The 21,535-nt window shown below is 43.1% G+C and overlaps 1 protein-coding gene across 3 annotated transcripts in view; it reads right to left on the bottom strand.

Annotated features, from left to right (window-relative positions):
* ago3b (argonaute RISC catalytic component 3b) overlaps positions 1 to 21,535 on the bottom strand; it is a 146,600-nt gene that overhangs the window by 25,575 nt on the left and 99,490 nt on the right. For 2 of the 3 annotated variants that reach the window (XM_060904870.1, XM_060904871.1), the window contains exons 4-8: positions 15,885 to 16,093; positions 15,508 to 15,644; positions 15,186 to 15,320; positions 10,481 to 10,568; positions 4,924 to 5,071 (exon numbers count right to left, since the gene is read on the bottom strand). In XM_060904870.1, the coding sequence (XP_060760853.1) occupies positions 4,924 to 5,071; positions 10,481 to 10,568; positions 15,186 to 15,320; positions 15,508 to 15,644; positions 15,885 to 16,093 (717 nt within the window). The remainder of the gene's footprint in view (positions 1 to 4,923; positions 5,072 to 10,480; positions 10,569 to 15,185; positions 15,321 to 15,507; positions 15,645 to 15,884; positions 16,094 to 21,535) is intronic. The other variant, XM_060904872.1, reaches the window with a different exon arrangement.

Raw genomic sequence — 21,535 nt, 5'->3', positions numbered from 1 at the left:
TACGGAAAATATTCACAACAGTTTCATATAAAACTAGTTAAAACAATTTTACTAGTCCACTAGCTTATTGGACAGTTTCTATCATGGTAGGGTGATAGATGGATGTAAGTGCAGGAAGAGTTTTATTGAAAACACGCTAGCAAACAGATCCAAAACAGAGACAAAGGCCGAGTTGAAAAACAGGCAGTGAGGCCCAGACGGGAGATCAGAGGGAATACAATACTTACAGTCCAAAAACACAGAATCAAAACCAGAAAAGCAATACAAAATACAAGGCTTTCACAAAGTCTGTGTGTTACCCAGAGTCTTTATATGTATGCGCTGTGATTGCACTCTAATCAGGAACAGGTGCACGGTAATTAGTCCTAATGGCGCTCTGCAATCTGCAGTTACGCACTCTGAGCTTCACCGTGTGAAAGATGTAACCAGACAACTGTTTGACACATCAAATTTGATACTGGATGGTAATTATACAGTAAAGTGAAAGCGCTGGTTCACTGCTGTCCACCAGGCACCCAGCAGAGTCACACCATAATAAAATGTCATGGTGTTGTTTCTGGTGCATGGCATGTGGCGTCAAAGAAAGGAATAAATATGTATTCGTAAATATTTTGCTCATACACTCATCAGGAGCTCTGCTTGTAGGCAGTGCCTAAATATATAATAACTAGAAGGTTAGGGTTCACAGACCAACTTTGATGTCTTGACAAAGCCCAGTAAAGACAAACAATATTACATAGTTTGTACATGTTGCTATGATATTCCCGGTGGTTGCTATGCTATTCTAGTTGGTTGCTAGGGGGCTCACTAGGTGGTTGTTAGGGTGTTGCTATAATATAATAGGGTCATTCCATGTCAAATCTCCGAATACTTCCACTCGACCATCTCAGATTTGGCTGAAAAAATTCCAAGAGGTTCACACACTTCCCAGTAGGAAAAGTCCCAAATTTTAGCTCCCAACTCCTTATAGTTTTGTCGTAAAAAAAAAAATAACGCCACCAAATTAATTTTTTCCCTTTTTAAACTTTAATATCTTCCAAACCGCTCATCACAGAGGGGCAGTTTTAGAATACAAAGTACACAGTATACACTACTGTTCAAAAGTTTGGGGTCACCCAGACAATTGTGTGTTTTCCATGAAAAGTCACACTTTTATTTACCACCATAAGTTGTAAAATGAATAGAAAATATAGTCGAGACATTTTTCTGGCCATTTTGAGCATTTAATCGACCCCACAAATGTGATGCTCCAGAAACTCAATCTGCTCAAAGGAAGGTCAGTTTTATAGCTTCTCTAAAGAGCTCAACTGTTTTCAGCTGTGCTAACATGATTGTACAAGGGTTTTCTAATCATCCATTAGCCTTCTGAGGCAATGAGCAAACACATTGTACCATTAGAACACTGGAGTGATAGTTGCTGGAAATGGGCCTCTATACACCTATGGAGATATTGCACCAAAAACCAGACATTTGCAGCTAGAATAGTCATTTACCACATTAGCAATGTATAGAGTGGATTTCTGATCCCTTTGGTGACTGACCCCTTGAAAATGGTTCCTCCAGGAACAATGACTTTTCAGTTGTCAAGACAACGGAAAAACTAAAATACAAAAACAGAAAGATACGTCACAATGCTCTTGTGCACAAAACAAAATGCTCTTGTATTTTAGTTTTTCCGTTGTCTTGACAACTGAAACGTCATCGTTCCTGGAGGAACCATTTTCAAGGGGTCAGTCACCAAAGGGGTCAGTCACCAAAGGGTTAAAGTGACCTTCGTTGAAAAGAACAGTGCTTTTCTTTCAAAAATAAGGACATTTCAAAGTGACCCCAAACTTTTGAACGGTAGTGTATATGGGAGGGTGTCTGTGCAATATCAAGCCTCTGTCTTTGAAATTGCACTTTCCACAGTCCTTCAAATATGCTGCCACAGAGTGCAGTGTAGAATTTCCGAGCAAATTCAAGCCCCCAGAATTCTATGATAAACGCACGTAAACGTCCATATTCTACAAGTACTGGTGCCAGATTTTGACCTTTGAAAATTTAAAGGACCTAGCTTAAATACTTTTCTAGATCAGGGCTTTGAACCGGTTCAAGGAACGAAAACCGGGAACTTTTTCTATTTCACATGGAACAGAAACGAAACCAGAAACTTTATTATTTTTTATGTTCCGGAACAGAAACGCTTATTAAAAATAATGGTAACCGGTTAATACCGGTTTTTATTTCATTCCGTAGCCTACAAATAAAAAAGCCATTCTTCTCCTGCACAAGTTTCTATGACCCGCTGGGGTTCACTTCCTGTGTGACGTTCGCTGACTGAATGGAGAGCGCGGGAGGGTGGACTACTATCACGTCTCCATTACTGAGTGTCTGAGCAAAGAAGAGCCTGAACGATGCAACCTCCCTATTGGCTGTTTGTAAAAATGTATCAATTGTTGCTCTTCCCACGGGAATCATCGCGGGCTCGAGAGACGAGACCTGACGAGTTAGTTCGTTGGTAGCAGAACAAAATGTCTGGACACAAATCGGGTTTTCAGAAAAGGAAAGAAAATAAACGGAGGGTCGAAAATACAAAAAAGGAGGCAGAAAATGCAAAACGAGTTTTAAGGTAGGACAAATGGTTACTTTTTAAGGCAGCCCGCCGTGGCTGCAGGCTTTCAGTTGTCATTGAATGGTTACTTTTCTGAGGCAGCCCGCCGTGGCTGCCTGCAGGCAGGCTTATTATAGCCCATTTAGTTAAAATAGTTGATATAAAATGTTTATAGTTATGTGATGGTTGTCCTGATTTAGACTGGTGTGTGGGGTTTTTTTTTGGGGGGGGGGGTTTGCGCGATGTTGCACCCGGGTCCAGATTAGGGCAGAACCGGCCCTGGCTACATTTCAGGTGTAGTTTGTTTTATGTATGTATGTACTTGCATAGATGTGTACTTGGTCTTCCAATATGGCGCCTAACAAAATCTCGCGGCGACGTCATGCGGTAGCCCTCTATAGGGCCTGACTAGCCTTTGGTAACACACTAAACAAATTATCTCTCATTTTTGGCACTTTTTCTGTTTGTGTAGATGGGAAGACATACTGAGAATCCAAATCACCAACATTTGAAATTGTTTTGAATTATTTCTTGTCTTATTTAATGAAGGTTGTAATAGAATTAGCCTACATTTGGCTTAAGCTGGATGAGACAGAGACATAATTTTATAGCCATTTGTTAAACAGCTGGCAGGGAACATAATTAACCGTTCCAGGAACAAAATTTTTTTGTTCTAACCGGTTTGGGAACGTCTATTTAATGGTGGAACCCAAAACCGGAAACGTTAAAATTCCGTTTCTGTTCGGAACGAACCAATAGGAAAAAAATTCTGGTTCAAAGCCCTGTTCTAGATACAGCAATCTCAAAGAGGCTCCCCAAAAAACTCCGCTCAAAACGGGTCCGAGGTTAGTTGCAAAAATATCTTTTTATGACAAAACTATAAGGAGTTGGGAGCTAAAATTTGGGACTTTTCCTACTGGGAAGTGTGTGAACCTCCTGGAATTTTTTCAGCCAAATCTGAGATGGTCGAGTGGGAGCATTCGGAGATTTGACATGGAATGACCCAATAGGTGGTTGCTATTTGATCCCAGTTGGTTTTCCGGGTGTTGCTAGGTGGTTTCTAGAACAGAGTGGTGTTGGGATATTCCAAGTAGTTGCTTGGGTGTTGCGAGGTGGTTGCTACAATATGCCAAGTGGTTGCTAGGTGCCTGCTATGCTATCCCAGCTGGCTGCTTGGGTGTTGCAGTGATTGCTAGGGTGTTTGCAGATTCCCCATGTACTACATAATGATCGTGTTTCATGTCAGTAGCTCATACAGTTTGTCTGCACAACCTTCTGAGTAAAAATAAAAGCACCCCAAATTCTTCTCGATGGAAAAATGACCCACTTTGGTTCAACTCTCACATGCCCCTTTTCCACCAAAGCAGTTCCAGGGCTGGTTCGGGGCCAGTGCTTAGTTTGGAACCGGGTTTTCTGTTTCCACTGACAAAGAACTGGCTCTGGGGCCAGAAAATCCGGTTCCAGGCTAGCACCAACTCTCTGCTGGGCCAGAGGAAAGAACCGCTTACGTCAGCAGGAGGGGGGGGCGGAGTTGTTAAGTCCAACAACAATAACAAGACCGCGAAAGGTCGCCATTTTTAAGCGACGAGAAGCAGCAGCTGTATAAACGCGAAGTCATCCATTATTGTTGTTGTTGCTGCTGCTTCTTCCGTGTTGTTTTTGCTTCGATATTCACGCCAAGGTTTATGCAAACGTAGCGATGTAACTGACGTATACAGCGACGTAATGACGTAGCTTCCCTTAGCACCGCGAGCTATGGAAAAGCAAACTGGTTCTCAGCTGGCTCGCAAGTTGAACGAGTTGTGAACCAGCACCAGCGCCAGCCCCGAACCAGCCCTGGAACTGATTTGGTGGAAAAGGGGTAACAGTCACCTGGGGAAAGCCCTGAAGAGTGTTCATTAGTGCAGTATATTACACAGCTTTGTTGAATACCTGGTTCTGATGCCAATCATGGCATTTTACTGTCTGCTATACCAAACTGTTGCTTTGGACAATGCCATTACCAGAAGCAATAAATATAAATCATTATTTTACGTCAAATTATTGATTTCTTTAGTAAGTAGCTATGTACCAAGTGGGATCCTCACACATGCACAAAACCACAACAACCCCAACCAAAAGAAGTCGGGTTTTTGAATTTTTATTTTTGGGTTTTAATTGGCTCCAACTTCTTCTTTCAACATGCCAACACTGTGATGACGACATGAAGGCTCAAGCAAAAGCAACCTCTCGATCCACCTCCTGAGGATATCCTACTCAGTACAGTAGTCTCCATCTACAATGCAGAGTGATCCACTTTAACTATTAAACAGTGAAAGGAGAGTGGTGCTCACCTCTAGGGGCAGATATGTGTGTTTTTGCTCCTGGCCCACCTGCAGGCAGGGCAAATGGGGATACTTGAGCTGCAGGCTGTATTTCTCACGGAAGTACTGCGCCACTGTTCTCTCCACAGTCTGGCCATTCTCCAGTTGCAGCGGAAACCTGAGAGAACAAAAAAACAATACCTTAGATCAGTGTTTTCAACCACTGGGCCACGAAGCGGCATCTAGTGGGCTGTGAAACCCCCCCAAGCTGAAGCCAATTTTTACTCGTACAATTGCTGGGTTGCATCGAACGTCACATTCGCCTCATTAAAGTGCATATCACGGATAAATTCAGGAGGAAGATCAACGTAATTCTATTTTATATTAAACTTTGGTCAAATATCCGTCACATTTTGCGCAATTTTTTTACCTTGCGCAATATCAGAAAAATTCAGTTGAAATCAAGCCATTTGAGACGAATTGGTCCGCCTCTGAAAAAAACTTGGCGTTTGGATTTCCCGGCAAACATTGATTTTCGTGACGTCATCTGCGGGACGCCTCCCTCTGAATCCTACGCCAGCGCTGGTTTGCTTATGAGAAAACGACCTGGTGGTTTTCTGCAAATTTCTTCAACGTTATCGCGTAATTATTAAAATGGTTAACAGATGTATCGTAGGAGGGTGTAGCAACACCAATCAGGATGGGATCAGTACTCATCGTTTTCCAAAAGACCAGACAATGAGAGAGAAATGGGAGCGCTTGGTCTACACAGGCTGTGCACTGAAACCGTGCAAAGCTCTCGCAGCCTGCTGGCGCTTCCGCAGGTGACGTCACGAATCTGGCTCCAGACTCCCTTGGGATTTTTCCAGATGCGTTTTGTTATTTTATTTTTTTTCTGCTGTAGACAGTGTGCTGTGCAAAATTACCCTTCTGGATGAGTGTGTAAAGGGACATACTTTCATATATAAAAAAAAAAAAACGAATTTGGTCCAGGATATGCACTTTAAGCTACGGTCACACTGCAGCTCGCGATGCTTTGCGATTGGGTTATCGATGAAAATGAGGCATTTTAATGCCGATATACACGTGAGCTAAAAGTTGTGGTCACACAGTAGGTGAACACTTGACTGTCACGCCTTTGCGTGCTTGAGTCTGGTGCAGCTCTTGGGACCCAGCCGTTATGGGAAACACCTGACGCTGATTTGAGCGAATCAACATGCACAGATACAGACACTGTTTTCACAGAGGCGTCACAAAGCATTATCATGGTCATGTTTGTTTCTAGCCGTGTTTATAACGCTGTTTAAATACTCTGCTTTGTGTTTTGCTTTTGTTAAATAAAAAAACAAACACTTGGAAGATGCTCTGGACTCTTACAGTAATGCTTTTATGGCTGAGGACTACAGTTGACTTGCTAACTTGAGGACTGCAGTTGTCATGAACAGTTTTGCACTCAAGTTTCCATCAATGAACAGTTTATAACTTCAACAAAACAGACTTCACGTTAAAACTATAATGAATTTCTTGGTTACAGTGTTATACTTTGTGACTCTATCGGACACAGTTATAGAAGCGAGATATTTATAATCACACTATCCGTCATCACCCAGATGAGGATGGGTTCCCTTTTGAGTCTGGTTCCTCTCGAGGTTTCTTCCTCATGTTGTCTGAGGGAGTTTTTCCTTGCCACCGTCAGCACAGGCTTGCTCATTGGGGATAGATTAGGGATAAAATTAGCTCATGTTTGAAGTCTTTAATTCTCTGTAAAGCTGCTTTACGACAATGTCTGTTAAAAGTGCTACACAAATAAACTTGACTTAAATACCACGCCTGCTAATAAACACTCTTGCTGCACTTAGATCCGTCTACTGCCGTCTATCTTGTGTCCTGATCCCCAGATCCTTACCCCAGCCACATATAAAAACTTGTTCTCCTCCATGCTCTTCCAGGTTTTCATCTGTGTGTCCGTGTAGAACGATGTCTGCAGCACCAGGTAACCTGAGATGTCGGGGAACTCAACGGCTGGATAATTTCCCAACTCGTAGAAAAAAACCCTTCTTTGTTAGTGTGTAAGGATCTAATCCCATTGAGTGGTTTCTATATCCACTTCTTGGTTTTAATAACTTACTTGTTTGCTGGACACAAACATGGCAATAAGTTCTTGTGTTAATGAACCAGACTCCACTTTTGGATCATTAATCCCGTTTGACTGAGAATGCCCTGCACGCATGGTTTGGCTTCTGACACATCCATACAGTTTTAAATACAACACCTACAATTAAAATTTGTTTTTGTTGCATTTATTTCATTCCTGGGCTCCCATCTGTAACAGGAAATGATGCTCCATTCCGTTAATACGCTTTACAATAGGTTATTAGATTCTAATTTGTGATGAGCCAAAATAATGGAGCACTTGCATGTGACGTCACAGCCGATCCAGATTGTGACAGACGCCATCTTGTCGGTCAAACGCCATATTTCCGCCTTCTACTTCTGCTTCTACCTTTTCTTCTGGAAAAACCTACTATATACAATTCTACTACAACGGCTGCGGCTACAAGCTCTCCCTACCTGTGCACGTTTATGTTTTTTGTGTGTATTTTTGCGTGTTGTTCGTCTGTACCGGACTTCAATATCCACTACAACCGTATGGACTTACTGGACATTGGTTTCCAGCAGAAAATGACGGTTTGTAGCGATTTCCATCGCATGCACAACATTCCGGACGAGAAAAAAAAAAAAAACATTCCAGACGAGATAGCGAGACCAGCGGGGTCTCCGTGGATTGTTATTGGAAGCAAAGCTAAGGAGGCGGCGCCGGGAGAGGAAGCAAAAGCGAGGCTGCAGGCAGAGCCGGCCTGTTGACTAAGCTCAGAAAACAGCCACTCAAACCTCCACTGCCAAGCCTCTACCTCTCCAACGCCAGGTAAACAAGACGGACGATTTGGAATTACAGCTGGAATTACCTTATTCTATAATCGGCTGGTCAGTGCTATACTCAATACTTAAGTGACTTACCCATCCAGTGAGGATTCTTGTTTACAAGATGCCACATCTGAGTCGCTGACAAATCCTGAATTTCTGTAAAGATAACTGTCCAGAGATTTATAAGCACGCAGTGCTTCACCACTGAACAGCGAGGGAAAGTTAATGAGGTAATTATACACGTCTGGGTATTCCACCTCTGGCAGTTCCATATCCACTGACACGGTCGTGAAAACTCCGTCCGGTAAGCCATAAGGGTCACTAATCTGTAGGTCGTTTATTTTAGACATATATCTAATTATCTGTTCATTAGAAAAATGAGCCGTGTAGTCCGTCGGTTGAAATTGATCCATTCTGTACACGAGTGCAGCAATATTCAGCTGTGCTGTTGACCGACAAGATGGCGGCTGTGTACTTTCCGGTCACGTGACTGCAAGATCTCTATTGCGGCTCTTTTTAAAGGTCTCATTGCATCGTTTTTTCATTAATTGTGCGGCGGTCTCTAGTATGAATGAATGCCCTGTGAGCTGGTTTTGGTGAATAAAATGCTGTGGTTCTCTAGTTTGGTGGAGGAGTGGGTGGCGGGAGAACGACAGGATTTCAGCTCTTACTCATTAATATTCATGACATGTAAACGTCTTACCTCTGATTGGCTAACAGCACTGTGACGCTACCTCCAGTGGGTCAGAACAAGCGAATGTGGGTGTCTTTGTAAAAACTGTTTTGATTGGCTATTATGGTCTCGACATCGATGTTTTGACCAATAACAATGTAGAGAACACAAATTTTACATCACATTCAACGAGATTTAAACGAGACTAAAGATGGCAACTTACACATAACGTGTAAACATCGTTGGAGTTAATAAAGTTTGAACAGCATGAAGGAACATACCCCAACCCCCCGAAATTAATAAAAAAAAAAAAATTCTCAACGGATTTGGCATAATATAAAAAGGTTGTTTTTTACTCAGAAAAAGCGGAAAACTCTCATCCCTCATCCCTGCCGAGCTTGTGGCCATGTCATGCATGCTAATGTGGACAGTATGAACATGCTATTTTGTAACAAAAACCTTCGAACAAAAAGTTCATGTTTTACTTCCAGCTTGTGAGCTGGTGGTCGATCGTCTTGACGGCACAGATCCAGGGATTAAAAACAACCTCGAAGCAAAACCACTACTGAAGGCACCGAAGTTTGAAAAGTCACTGTGGTTGAAATGATCAGAACACAGTACTAACGCTGCATTACACTTCGCTGGTGGTGTTCCAAAGATAAATTCCAACCATATCTTCTTCACCTCTTCTATCTTGGGCAAGAAATGCAACGCTGATGTGTTACTGCCACAAATAACACAGGCACGAACTTGTTCAGACATGTTTTCAACTTGCTGTCAGGTCCTCTTCGTTAGCTACTGACGAGATGGGCTCTGCTCTCTCTCCTCGCGCTTAAATCCGAACTTTCTTCCCGTGGGCGGTCGCAAGCCAAGGTGGGCGAGGCTATGCATACTAATTTTCGAACTTACGCAAGTTCGTAGGGCTTTTTCAGATTCACTTGTTTTTCCGACTATTTTCTTTCATAAGCTAATACAGGGAATGGGAGTAGAATTACATTTTCACGTGCAGCATGCACATGCAACTCGAACTATGGCATTTCAAAAAGAGCCAGTATTAAACGTTTTTGCTGGAAGGGCACCTTTAATGGGCCCCAACTTATTACAAGTGTGAACAGGTGGGCCTTAAAGTGCATATTCTGGACCAATTTCGGGGTTTTTTTTATATGAAAGAATGTCCCTTTACACACTCATCCAGAAGGGTAATTTTGCATAAGGGCATCTGTCTACAGCAGAAAAAAATTAAATAAAACGCGTCTGGAAAAATCCCAAGGGAGTCTAGAGCCAGATTCATGACGTTACCTGCAGAAGCGCCAGCAGGCTGCGAGAGCTTTGCACGGTTTGTGTAGACCAAGCGCTCCCATTTCTCTCTCATTGTCCAGTCTTTTGGGAAACGATGAGTACTAATCCCATCAAGATTGGTGTTGCTACACCCGCCTACGCTACGTCTGTTAACCATTTTAATAAGTATGCAATAACGAAGAAATTTGCAGAAAACCACCAGGTCATTTTCTCATAAGCAAACCAGCGCTGACGTAGGATTCAGAAGGAGGCGTCCCGCACGCGACGTCACGAAAATCAATGTTTGCCGGGGAATCCAAACACCAAGTTTTTTCAGAGGCGGACCAATTCGCCTCAAATGGCTTGATTTCAACTGAATTTTTCTGGTATTGCGCAAGGTAAAAAAAAAAAAAAAATTGCACAAAAAGCAAAATGTTAAAGTAGAGAAGGCTGAGAACCCCTGCCTTAGATGTTATAAGCTAGTGGGGGGGGGGGGGGGGCAAGATGGGACGGGACACAACTTTCTGGAATAATAATTAGCATTTTCTAAGATTTCAAATTGGTAAGACATTCTTGAGTTCTATGTGATTTTAACTTATTCTGATCCAATATGCTGAAAAAGCTGCACAAACAAACAAATGGAAAGCTGTAAAATGGCTAATCTTGGTTGAGCGCACTTAAAGCTGCCACTCCTCAGGGCTCCTCACTCACGTTTGATGGCTGGCGGGCCGACGGGTGACATTACACACCCTGTACTTCCTCCTCATGGTGCCGCAGTGAGTCACCTCCACCTTAAGACCTGAGCAAAGGGATTAGAGATTCAAATTAACATTCGAATATCCTGGACGATCCAAAACTACAGCATCTTCCGAGCTCCAGACTGGACATGCTTTTTTTTTTTTTTAAATAGAACTGTATACACACAAGGAAACATGAACTGAAAAAAATGAATCATTGGTGAATTAAATTCCAAGGTAGCCATATAGCCTTCTTATTTTCATATATTTAATTATAGAGGCTACAGGGTGTTTTCCACAGTGATTTGCTTTGAGTTATCTAAAGCCTCACTCACACCCCGCCGTAAGTGTTTTGGACACGCACGGGTCGCAGGGTTTGGTAGCTCGCAGCTGTGGCGCAGGGTCGCGGTGAACCCAGGGGAAAGTTTGGGGGAGGAGTATGGGCAAAGTAGCCCACTTGTCAAATACAGGTTGCACACCTGACTTCCTCGAGGCGTGGGAAAAATTGTGCTGTTAGCCCGTGAAAAGCGCATGTCTGACGCATGTGATCAGTATGTGTTCAGTGAGCGTGTGAGACTTGCATTTTACCAATTTCCTGCGCTACGAGTTCGGGCCGCACTTGTGAAACGTGTGTGATGCATGTGATTAGCACGTAACAATCGCTCATAACTTGCATGCGATGCAAGCCATGAGTGGGTATAAAACCAGCGTGTCTGCAGCATTCTGCATCTGACTTTCGACCGAAGAACATTGAATATTTTGTGGGAAAAATTTTTAAATTTTCAGTTTAAAGTTTAGAAAATGGGACCCAAGAAGAAACGAGCAAAAGTGAAGTAACCCAGCCTGAAACAGCAGAGGGGGAGGAGGAGGAAGAATTTGATGCTGGTAGCAGCACCAGCGAGCCCTGCATGGACAGGGAGAAGTTTGCCTTCAAGCTGGCAGAAGGCACAGCACACCGCCAGAGGGATTTTCACAGGTAAATACACATGCTTTAAACATTCATTTCAGTATCCACAGTGATGCTTGAAAGTTTGTGAACCCTTTAGAATTTTCTATATTTCTGCATAAATATGACCTAAAACATCATCAGATTTTCACACAAGTCCTAAAAGTAGATAAAGAGAACCCAGTTAAACAAATGAAACAAAAATATTATACTTGGTCATTTATTTATTGAGGAAAATGATCCAATATTACATACCTGTGAGTGGCAAAAGTATGTGAACCTCTAGGATTATCAGTTAATTTGAAGGTGAAATTAGAGTCAGGTGTTTTCAATCAATGGGATGACAATCAGGTGTGAGTGGGCACCCTGTTTTATTTAAAGAACAGGGATCTATCAAGGTCTGATCTTCACAACACATGTTTGTGGAAGTGTATCATGGCACGAACAAAGGAGATTTCTGAGGACCTCAGAAAAAGCGTTGTTGATGCCCATCAAGCTGGAAAAGGTTACAAAACCATCTCTAAAGAGTTTGGACTCCACCAATCCACAGTCAGACAGATTGTGTACAAATGGAGGAAATTCAAGACCGTTGTTACCCTCCCCAGGAGTGGTCGACCAACAAAGATCACTCCAAGAGCAAGGCATGTAATAGTCAGCGAGGTCGCAAAGGACCTCAGGGTAACTTCTAAGCAACTGAAGGCCTCTCTCACATTGGCTAATGTTAATGTTCATAAGTCCACCATCAGGAGAACACTGAACAACAATGGTGTGCATGGCAGGGTTGCAAGGAGAAAGCCACTGCTCTCCAAAAAGAACATTGCTGCTCGTCTGCAGTTTGCTAAAGATCATGTGGATAAGCCAAAAGGCTATTGGAAAAATGTTTTGTGGACGGATGAGACCAAAATAGAACTTTTTGGTTTAAATGAGAAGCGTTATGTTTGGAGAAAGGAAAACACTGCATTCCAGCATAAGAACCTTATCCGATCTGTGAAACATGGTGGTGGTAGTATCATGGTTTGGGCCCGTTTTGCTGCATCTGGGCCAGAACGGCTTGCCATCATCGATGGAACCATGAATTCTGAATTATGATGGCAATAATAATAATGGCAAGCCGTCCTGGCCCAGATGCAGCAAAACAGGCCCAAACCATGATACTACCACCACCATGTTTCACAGATGGGATAAGGTTCTTATGCTGGAATGCAGTGTTTTCCTTTTCTCTAAACATAACGCAGAAAGCAGTGGCTTTCTCCTTGCAACCCTGCCATGCACACCATTGTTGTTCAGTGTTCTCCTGATGGTGGACTCATGAACATTCACATTAGCCAATGTGAGAGAGGCCTTCAGTTGCTTAGAAGTTACCCTGGGGTCCTTTGTGACCTCGCCGACTATTACACGCCTTGCTCTTGGAGTGATCTTTGTTGGTCGACCACTCCTGGGGAGGGTAACAATGGTCTTGAATTTCCTTCATTTGTACACAATCTGTCTGACTGTGGATTGGTGGAGTCCAAACTCTTTAGAGATGGTTTTGTAACCTTTTCCAGCCTGATGAGCATCAACAACGCTTTTTCTGAGGTCCTCAGAAATCTCCTTTGTTCGTGCCATGATACACTTCCACAAACGTGTTGTGAAGATCAGACCTTGATAGATCCCTGTTCTTTAAATAAAACAGGGTGCCCACTCACACCTGATTGTCATCCCATTGATTGAAAACACCTGACTCTAATTTCACCTTCAAATTAGCTGCTAATCCTAGAGGTTCACATACTTTTGCCACTCACAGATATGTAATATTGGATCATTTTCCTCAATAAATAAATGAACAAGTATAATATTTTTGTCTCATTTGTTTAACTGGGTTCTCTTTACTTTTAGGACTTGTGTGAAAATCTGATGATGTTTTCGGTCAGATTTATGCAGAAATATAGAAAATTCTAAAGGGTTCACAAACTTTCAAGCACCACTGTACCTGGATGACTGAGTATCTTCACAGATATGTTTACAGTGTAATAAAATGAGTTATTCCCTTATACTCATGTTTTATTATTTGGCGTTTGCATGGTAAATTAACATACACTCAAATAAAAACAGCAAATGAGGTGGTCTTCTTCCCTTCTACAACGCTACACGCTATATGATCGGTTCCTTGGTTCCTCCCCAATATATATACCCAGAGTCTTGCCCCTCGTGTAGGTCGCGTGCGCTGTGTGCACACCACACACAGGGGTAGAAAGTGAGATGTACTTCTGTCTTGCGCGTTGCACAAATAGCAAGTGTGAAATACTTGTGTAGTACTTCTGAGGCACGTCACTCATACAGTGACCGTGCGTCACTCGTGTCTTAGGCCGAATCCCATTTCACCCCTTGGACCAACCCCTTGGCCCTTCCCCTCCATTTTGCGCGTTCACGTGAAGGGGTAGGGGTATCCCAATCCCAGTTAACGCGGAGGGGTAGGGGAAGGGGTAGGGCTTCTGTACCCCTCCAAACGGAGATTTTCCTGGAGCTGACTCCGAACGAAGGGGTTTGAGTGATTTCCCACAATGCCATGCGGATTTCAGAAAGATGGCGGTTCTCGCGGCGAAAGATTGTCATAAATGTATTTTCTCCATTATTTACGTGTTTTAAGTTGTTATCCAGAGGAAACACACCGCTTGATTCGCTTTCGAGCTGAGAATGAGCAGCGATTTCTGAAATCCAAGCTGCTGCTAAAAAGCTTTGGGAGTGAGTATTGTTTTCGGTTGCTTGACTGCGTACGTTTTGTTCTGTTATTCTCGCTTTTATTGTTTACATGAGTGTTCTGACACCTCATTCTGTCGGATGTGGTGCACGAAGCGCCAAAGATATCCCATTCAGTGGTGTTAGTTAACAAATCACACCCTGCCAGCAGAGATTTCTGGTTCTGGCTCTGACTGTAGCGGCTGGTCGCAGCCAATGACGCATTTGGTCGCATTTTGCTAACGTAAACGCTGACGGAGGTACGCGATGACGTATGCGATCGTTGAAGGGCTATCCCAATACGTAAGGGTTGAATTTCAAGCCCTATCACTTGTAGCTCAGTTTCAAGGGGAAGGGCCAAGGGGAAGGGGAAGAAATTAGAATTGGGATTGGGCCTTACTGTCATCGCAAAAAGCCCCTACTAGCCGCGCTGCTGACTTGGTTCAGGTGTAAAGGAATACGGGTCCCGTATGTAGCGTATGCCTTCTTGATTTGTAGCAAGACCTGTAGAATTTGCATGTGCAGGACCAAAAGTGTCCACGGGCAGTCTGCGACCTTCTTCGGCGCTGAACACACGCAAGTGTCGCGCAAGTCTCAAGCAGTTTTGGCCAATTTTTTACCGTAGACCGCCCGCAGCACATACGGCGGGTTGTGAGTGAGGCTTAAAGTCCTTAACATAACTAAGACCGAAGCTTTCTCAGAATATTTATAACATCTAAAGCACAAGGCTCCGTTTTGAACTGTATACTTTAATACACATTCTTTTATGTGACATCACACAGAGATGGGTGCACAAATGTTTGCACACTAATGGCAAAAGTGCAAATTTTAAGCAAATTTCTTAAAAAAGAAAAAAAACCCACACAACTCAACGTCTTATTTCTTTATTTCCCATATTCAAATTCAAAATTTTCATATTCAAAATCTCAGTCTAGTCAGACCAGTGTATGAAATCACATCGATTTGAACACAGATCTCATGGCAGTACGGTATAGGCAGTAGATCCCAAGACACACACCTTTGATTTCTTTGGTGAATTTGACTCTGTGGGAGTCCGTCAGAGGGCGTGGCTGCTCATCAATATTATGGATGTCCAAAACCTCACACATGAACTGGATCACCGGCTGGGCTTTGTAGAACGCCGTAGCAGACACTATAGCCAGGATGAACAAACAAATGAGTTCCACACGCTAATGGCGCAATAATGAAATCTGGTTGTCAAATTCTATTTAATTCTTGTCACATTGCATGCATGTGCAGTATATTTAGGCTGGAATTAGCATTAGCTAATTAGCATACTCTACATGAACCCAAAAATTCTTTACAAATGCTGCACTAACCATCTATGTTCAGCATCATCTTCCACATAGCTGGCCTCACTGATTGGTGGAACCCAAACCACACCTCCCTGCCACCACCCAATGGATGATCATAACCTTCAGGAGAGGAGAAGAAGGAACGGCCTACTGGTGTGTACCTAAGGAGGGGGGATCCACACAACTTTGAACACACATTTGCTGTTAGCCTGTATACAAATTTAAGCCAGAATCTATACAAATCCAGTTTACTTTAAAACAAATTTAAGCCTGGCCCTGTTTAATTCTCTCCATGATGGAACAAACTGAATAATCAGAATAACTAGGAGCTGGAGGGATACAGGCATTTAGTTTTAGAGGCAATTCCTTGTCGTTTGGCCTGCTTAAGACACAGGGTTTACCTCATGGAGGGCAGGTGGCGCAGCACCACGTCTACAGCATGCACAGGGTTGGTGCTGATTGGCTTGTCCAACTCCAGAGGCTCGGGCATACTCCGCCCAGTCAGTACCTCGTGCAGCATGTGCCAACTGACCAGCGACACAAACTTGATAGAGACTTTAAAGGGCCGATCCTTGCCTCCCTCTCCAGGCAAGGTGACGTCTAGGTCCACCTGCACAAGCCAGAAAAAAAATGAAAGTGCTGATAAGACTAGAGTTTGAATTCCATCAATGAACGCAGTGAATTTACACAGCTGGGGCCAAATGTGTGCAAGACCAAAAACTACCTGTCATTTATGAGAAGGGAGGGGACAATTTTTTTTTTTTTGAGGATTCTATATATGGAATAATAATCTAGCTATCTGTACAGTGCCTTGCAAAAGTATTCATCCCCCTTGGTGTTTGTCCTGTTTTGTCGCATTGCAAGCTGGAATTAAAATGGATTTTTGGAGGGTTAGCACCATTTGATTTACACAACATGCCTACAACTTTAAAGGTGCACATTGTCGTTTTATTGTGACGCAGACAATAATTAAGATGAAAAAAAAAAACAGAAATCTGGCGTGTGAATCAGTATTTCACCCCTTTTCGTATGAAACCCCTTAATAAGAGCTGGTCCAACCAATTCACTTCATGAGTCACATAATTAGTTGATTAAGCTCCACCTGTGTGCAATCAAAGCGTCACATGATGTCTGTATAAATCAACCTGTTCTGGAAGGACCCTGACGCTGCAACACTACTAAGCAAGCAACATGAAAACCAAGGCGCCTCCAAACAGGTCAGAGACAAAGTTGTGGAGAAGTATAGATCAGGGTTGGGTTATAAAAAAAATATCCCAAACTTTGAATATCACACGGAGCGCCATTAAATCCATTATAGCAAAATGGAAAGAATATGGCACCACTACAAACCTGACAAGAGAAGGCCCCGCCCACCAAAACTCACAGACCGGGCAAGGAGGGCATTAATCAGAGATGCAACAAAGACACCAAAGATAACACTGAAGGAGCTGCAAAGATCCACAGTGGAGATGGGAGTATCTGTCCATAGGACCATTTTAAGCTGTACACTCCACAGAGCGGGGCTTGATGGAAGAGTGACCAGAAAAAAAAAAAAAAAGTCATTGCTTTAAAAAAAAAAAAAAACCTCACGTTTGGAGTTTGCCCAACAGCATGTGGCAGACTCGCCAAACACATGGAAGGAGATTCTCTGGTCAAATGAGACTAAAATTGATCTTTTTGGACATCATGGGAAATGCCATGTGTGGCGTAAACCCAACACCCTGAGAACACCATTCCTACAGTGAAGCATGGTGGTGGCAGCATCATGCTGTGGGGATGTTTTTCATCTGCAGGGACAGGAAAGCTGGTCAGGACTGAAGGAAAGATGGATGGCACTAAATACAGGGCAATTCTGGAGGAAAACCTGTTTGAGTCAGCCAAAGGTTTGAGACTGGGACGAAGGTTCACGGTCTAGCAGGACACTGACCCTAAACATACTGCTAAAGCTACACTGGAGTGGTTTAAAGGGAAACATTGAAATGTCTTGGAATGGCCTAATCAAAGCCCAGACCTCAATCCAATTGAGAATCTGTAGCATAATTTGAAGATTGCTGTACACCAACGCAACCCATCTAACTTGGAGTTAGAACAGTTTTGCCTTGAGGAATGGGCAAAAATTCCAGTGGCTAGATGTGCTAAGCTAATAGAGACATACCCCAAGAGACTTGCAGTTGTAATTGTAGCAAAAGGTGGCTCTATAAAGTATTGACGTTGGGGGGGGGGGGGGGGGGGATACCTATGCACACTCCAGGTTTCAGTTTTTTCATCTTAATTATTGTTTGTGTCACATTAAAAAATAATAATAAAAAAAGAACACCTTTAAAAGTGGTAGGCATGTTGTGTAAATCAAATCGTGTTAACCCCTCAAAATCCATTTTAATTCCAGCTTGTAATGCAACAAAACAGGACAAACACCAAGGGGGATGAATACGTTTGCAAGGCACTCTATGTCTTGTTCATACACCATTTGGTTTACTGTTCTTAAAATGAATTAAATGTAAAAACAGGTAATTGACTCAGACTCCATTTACAAGTGCTAATTCTGAGAGTTAATTTGGATTTAATTTATGAAAAGCTACAATTTTAGTCAACTAAAACTAAACCGTTCTCGTCAATGGAAATTGAAAGTTTAAGGTCTGTTTACGGCGGCACGGTGGTGTAGTGGTTAGCGCTGTCGCCTCACAGCAAGAAGGTCCGGGTTCGAGCCCCGTGGCCAGCGAGGGCCTTTCTGTGTGGAGTTTGCATGTTCTCGCCGTGTCTGCGTGGGTTTCCTCTGGGTGCTCCGGTTTCCCCCACAGTCCAAAGACATGCAGGTTAGGTTAACTGGAGACTTTAAATTGACTGTAGGTGTGAATGCGAGTGTGAATGGTTGTCTGTGTCTATGTGTCAGCCCTGTGATGACCTGGCGACTTGTCCAGGGTGTACCCCGCCTTTCGCCCGTAGTCAGCTGGGATAGGCTCCAGCTTGCCTGCGACCCTGTAGAACAGGATAAAGCGGCTAGAGATGATGAGATGAGGTCTGTTTAGCCCTCAAATTTTGATTCGATTCCTTCTTAATTCAAACAAAGACATGCTTTACAAATGCATAATGCCATTTCTAGCTCAGAACCTTTTCTGTTTTTAGACCATTTTCACAAAAGTTTGTGGACACCTGTTCTTCACACTCGTATGCGAGTCTTCCCCAAACTGTTACCACAAACTAAGGAGCCAAAACATGCTCCAGCAAGACAACGATCCTGTGCACAAAGCGAGCTTCATGAAGTCATGGTGTGCCAGGGCTGGTGTGGAAGAACTCAAGTGGCCTCCTTGCCATTGCATGGAATTACAGTATATCCTTCATGTATAACATAAGAATTTGGAATTTTATTTTTAAGCCTGTATTTGTCACATGTACATTACAGCACAGTGAAATTCTCTCTGCATTTAGCCCATCTGGGATTTAAGCACATACTCAGAGCAACTGGGGGTTAGGTGTCTTGTTCGAGGGCACTTTAGCCATTCCTGCTGGTCCAGGGAATCAAACTGGCGACCTTTTGGTCCCAAAGCTGCTTCTCTAAACTTTAGGCCACGACTTCCTGTCAAGAAACGTGACAATGCAGCCGATGTGACCACCAAAGATGTGGTCACCATAATCTTCCAAATGGCAACAAAGAAAAAGTCCATACCCTGGCATTGGTCAGACACCTGGGGCCAAGAAGCAAGCTAAGATGTGACCACCAACTGTAGTATGGGAATTGGGGGTAGGCTATTGAGAACCATCTCAAGCAAAGGCTCAGAGAAACTTGGCATGTACTCACACGAGGCAATCCGTACCACACCCAAGCGCATTTGACCCCCAAAGTCCGGTTCGTTTGACAAGTGTAATTGCTGCGTACTGCAAGAGGTGCGCTTGGGCATGGTTCAGTTGGGCTCACGCTCACTAACTGCACAGAACTCGAACTCTATAGTGTGCACTTCTCAATTCAATGGACAATATCTGGGTTAATAACAGGTCTGGTTCTCACCTTATAGAGAGCTTGCAGTCACGTGACCGGAAAGTACACAACCGCCATCTTGTCGGTCAAAAACACCGCTGAATACTGCTGCACTCGTGTACAGAATGGATCAATTTCAACCGACGGACTACACGGCTCATTTTTCTAATGAACAGATAACTAGATACATGTCTAAAATAAACGATCTACAGATTTGTGACCCTTATGGCTTACCGGACGGAGTTTTCACGACCGGATTTTGAACTGCCAGTGGAATACCCGGACGTGTATAATTACCTCATCAACTTTCCCTCGCTGTTCAGTGGTGAAGCACTGCATGCTTATAAATCTCTGGACAGTTATCTTTACAGAAATTCAGGATTTGTCAGCGACTCAGATGTGGCATCTTGTAAACAAGAATCCTCATTGGATGGGTAAGTCACTTAAGTATTGAGTATAGCACTGACCAGCCGATTATAGAATAGAATAGAATAAGGTAATTCCAGCTGTAATTCCAAATCGTCTGTCTTGTTTACATGGATCTGGCGTTGGAGAGGTAGAGGCTTGGCAGTAGAGGTTTGAGTAGCTGTTTTCTGAGCTTAGTCAACAGGCAGGCAGCCTCGCTTTTGCTTCCACTCCCAGCGCCACCTCCTTCGCTTTGCTTCCGATAACAATCCACGGAGACCCCGCTGGTCTCGCTATCTCATCCGGAATGTTGTGCATGCGATGGAAATCGCTACAAACCGTCATTTTCTGCTGGAAACCAATGTCCAGTAAGTCCATACGGTTGTAGTGGATATTGAAGTCCGGTACAGACGAACAACATGCAAAAATACACACAAAAAACATGAAAAACGTGCACAGGTAGGGAGAGCTTGTAGCCGCAGCCGTTGTAGTAGAATTGTATATAGTAGGTTTTTCCAGAAGAAAAGGTAGAAGCAGAAGTAGAACCAGAAGTAGAAGGCGGAAATATGGCGTTTGACCGACAAGATGGCGTCTGTCACAATCTGGATCGGCTGTGACGTCACATGCAAGTGCTCCATTATTTTGGCTCATCACAAATTAGAATCTAATAACCTATTGTAAAGCGTATTAACGGAATGGAGCATCATTTCCTGTTACAGATGGGAGCCCAGGAATGAAATAAATGCAACAAAAACAAATTTTAATTGTAGGTGTTGTATTTAAAACTGTATGGATGTGTCAGAAGCCAAACCATGCGTGCAGGGCATTCTCAGTCAAACGGGATTAATGATCCAAAAGTGGAGTCTGGTTCATTAACACAAGAACTTATTGCCATGTTTGTGTCCAGCAAACAAGTAAGTTATTAAAACCAAGAAGTGGATATAGAAACCACTCAATGGGATTAGATTCTTACACACTAACAAAGAAGGTTTTTTTTCTACGAGTTGGGAAATTATCCAGCCGTTGAGTTCCCCGACATCTCAGGTTACCTGGTGCTGCAGACATCGTTCTACACGGACACACAGATGAAAACCTGGAAGAGCATGGAGGAGAACAAGTTTTTATATGTGGCTGGGGTAAGGATCTGGGGATCAGGACACAAGATAGACGGCAGTAGACGGATCTAAGTGCAGCAAGAGTGTTTATTAGCAGGCGTGGAATTTAAGTCAAGTTTATTTGTGTAGCACTTTTAACAGACATTGTCGTAAAGCAGCTTTACAGAGAATTAAAGACTTCAAACATGAGCTAATTTTATCCCTAATCTATCCCCAATGAGCAAGCCTGTGCTGACGGTGGCAAGGAAAAACTCCCTCAGACAACATGAGGAAGAAACCTCGAGAGGAACCAGACTCAAAAGGGAACCCATCCTCATCTGGGTGGAACGTGAAGTCTGTTTTGTTTAAGTTATAAACTGTTCATTGATGGAAACTTGAGTGCAAAACTGTTCATGACAGCTGCAGTCCTAAAGTTAGCAAGTCAACTGTAGTCCTCAGACATAAAAGCATTACTGTAAGAGTCCAGAGCGTCTTCCAAGTGTTTGTTTGTTTTTTTATTTAACAAAAGCAAAACACAAAGCAGAGTATTTAAACAGCGTTATAAACACGGCTAGAAACA

This window comes from Neoarius graeffei, chromosome 22 (assembly GCF_027579695.1).
Source record: "Neoarius graeffei isolate fNeoGra1 chromosome 22, fNeoGra1.pri, whole genome shotgun sequence".
Lineage (NCBI taxonomy): Eukaryota > Metazoa > Chordata > Actinopteri > Siluriformes > Ariidae > Neoarius > Neoarius graeffei.
This window is presented reverse-complemented; position numbering and strand designations above follow the sequence as displayed.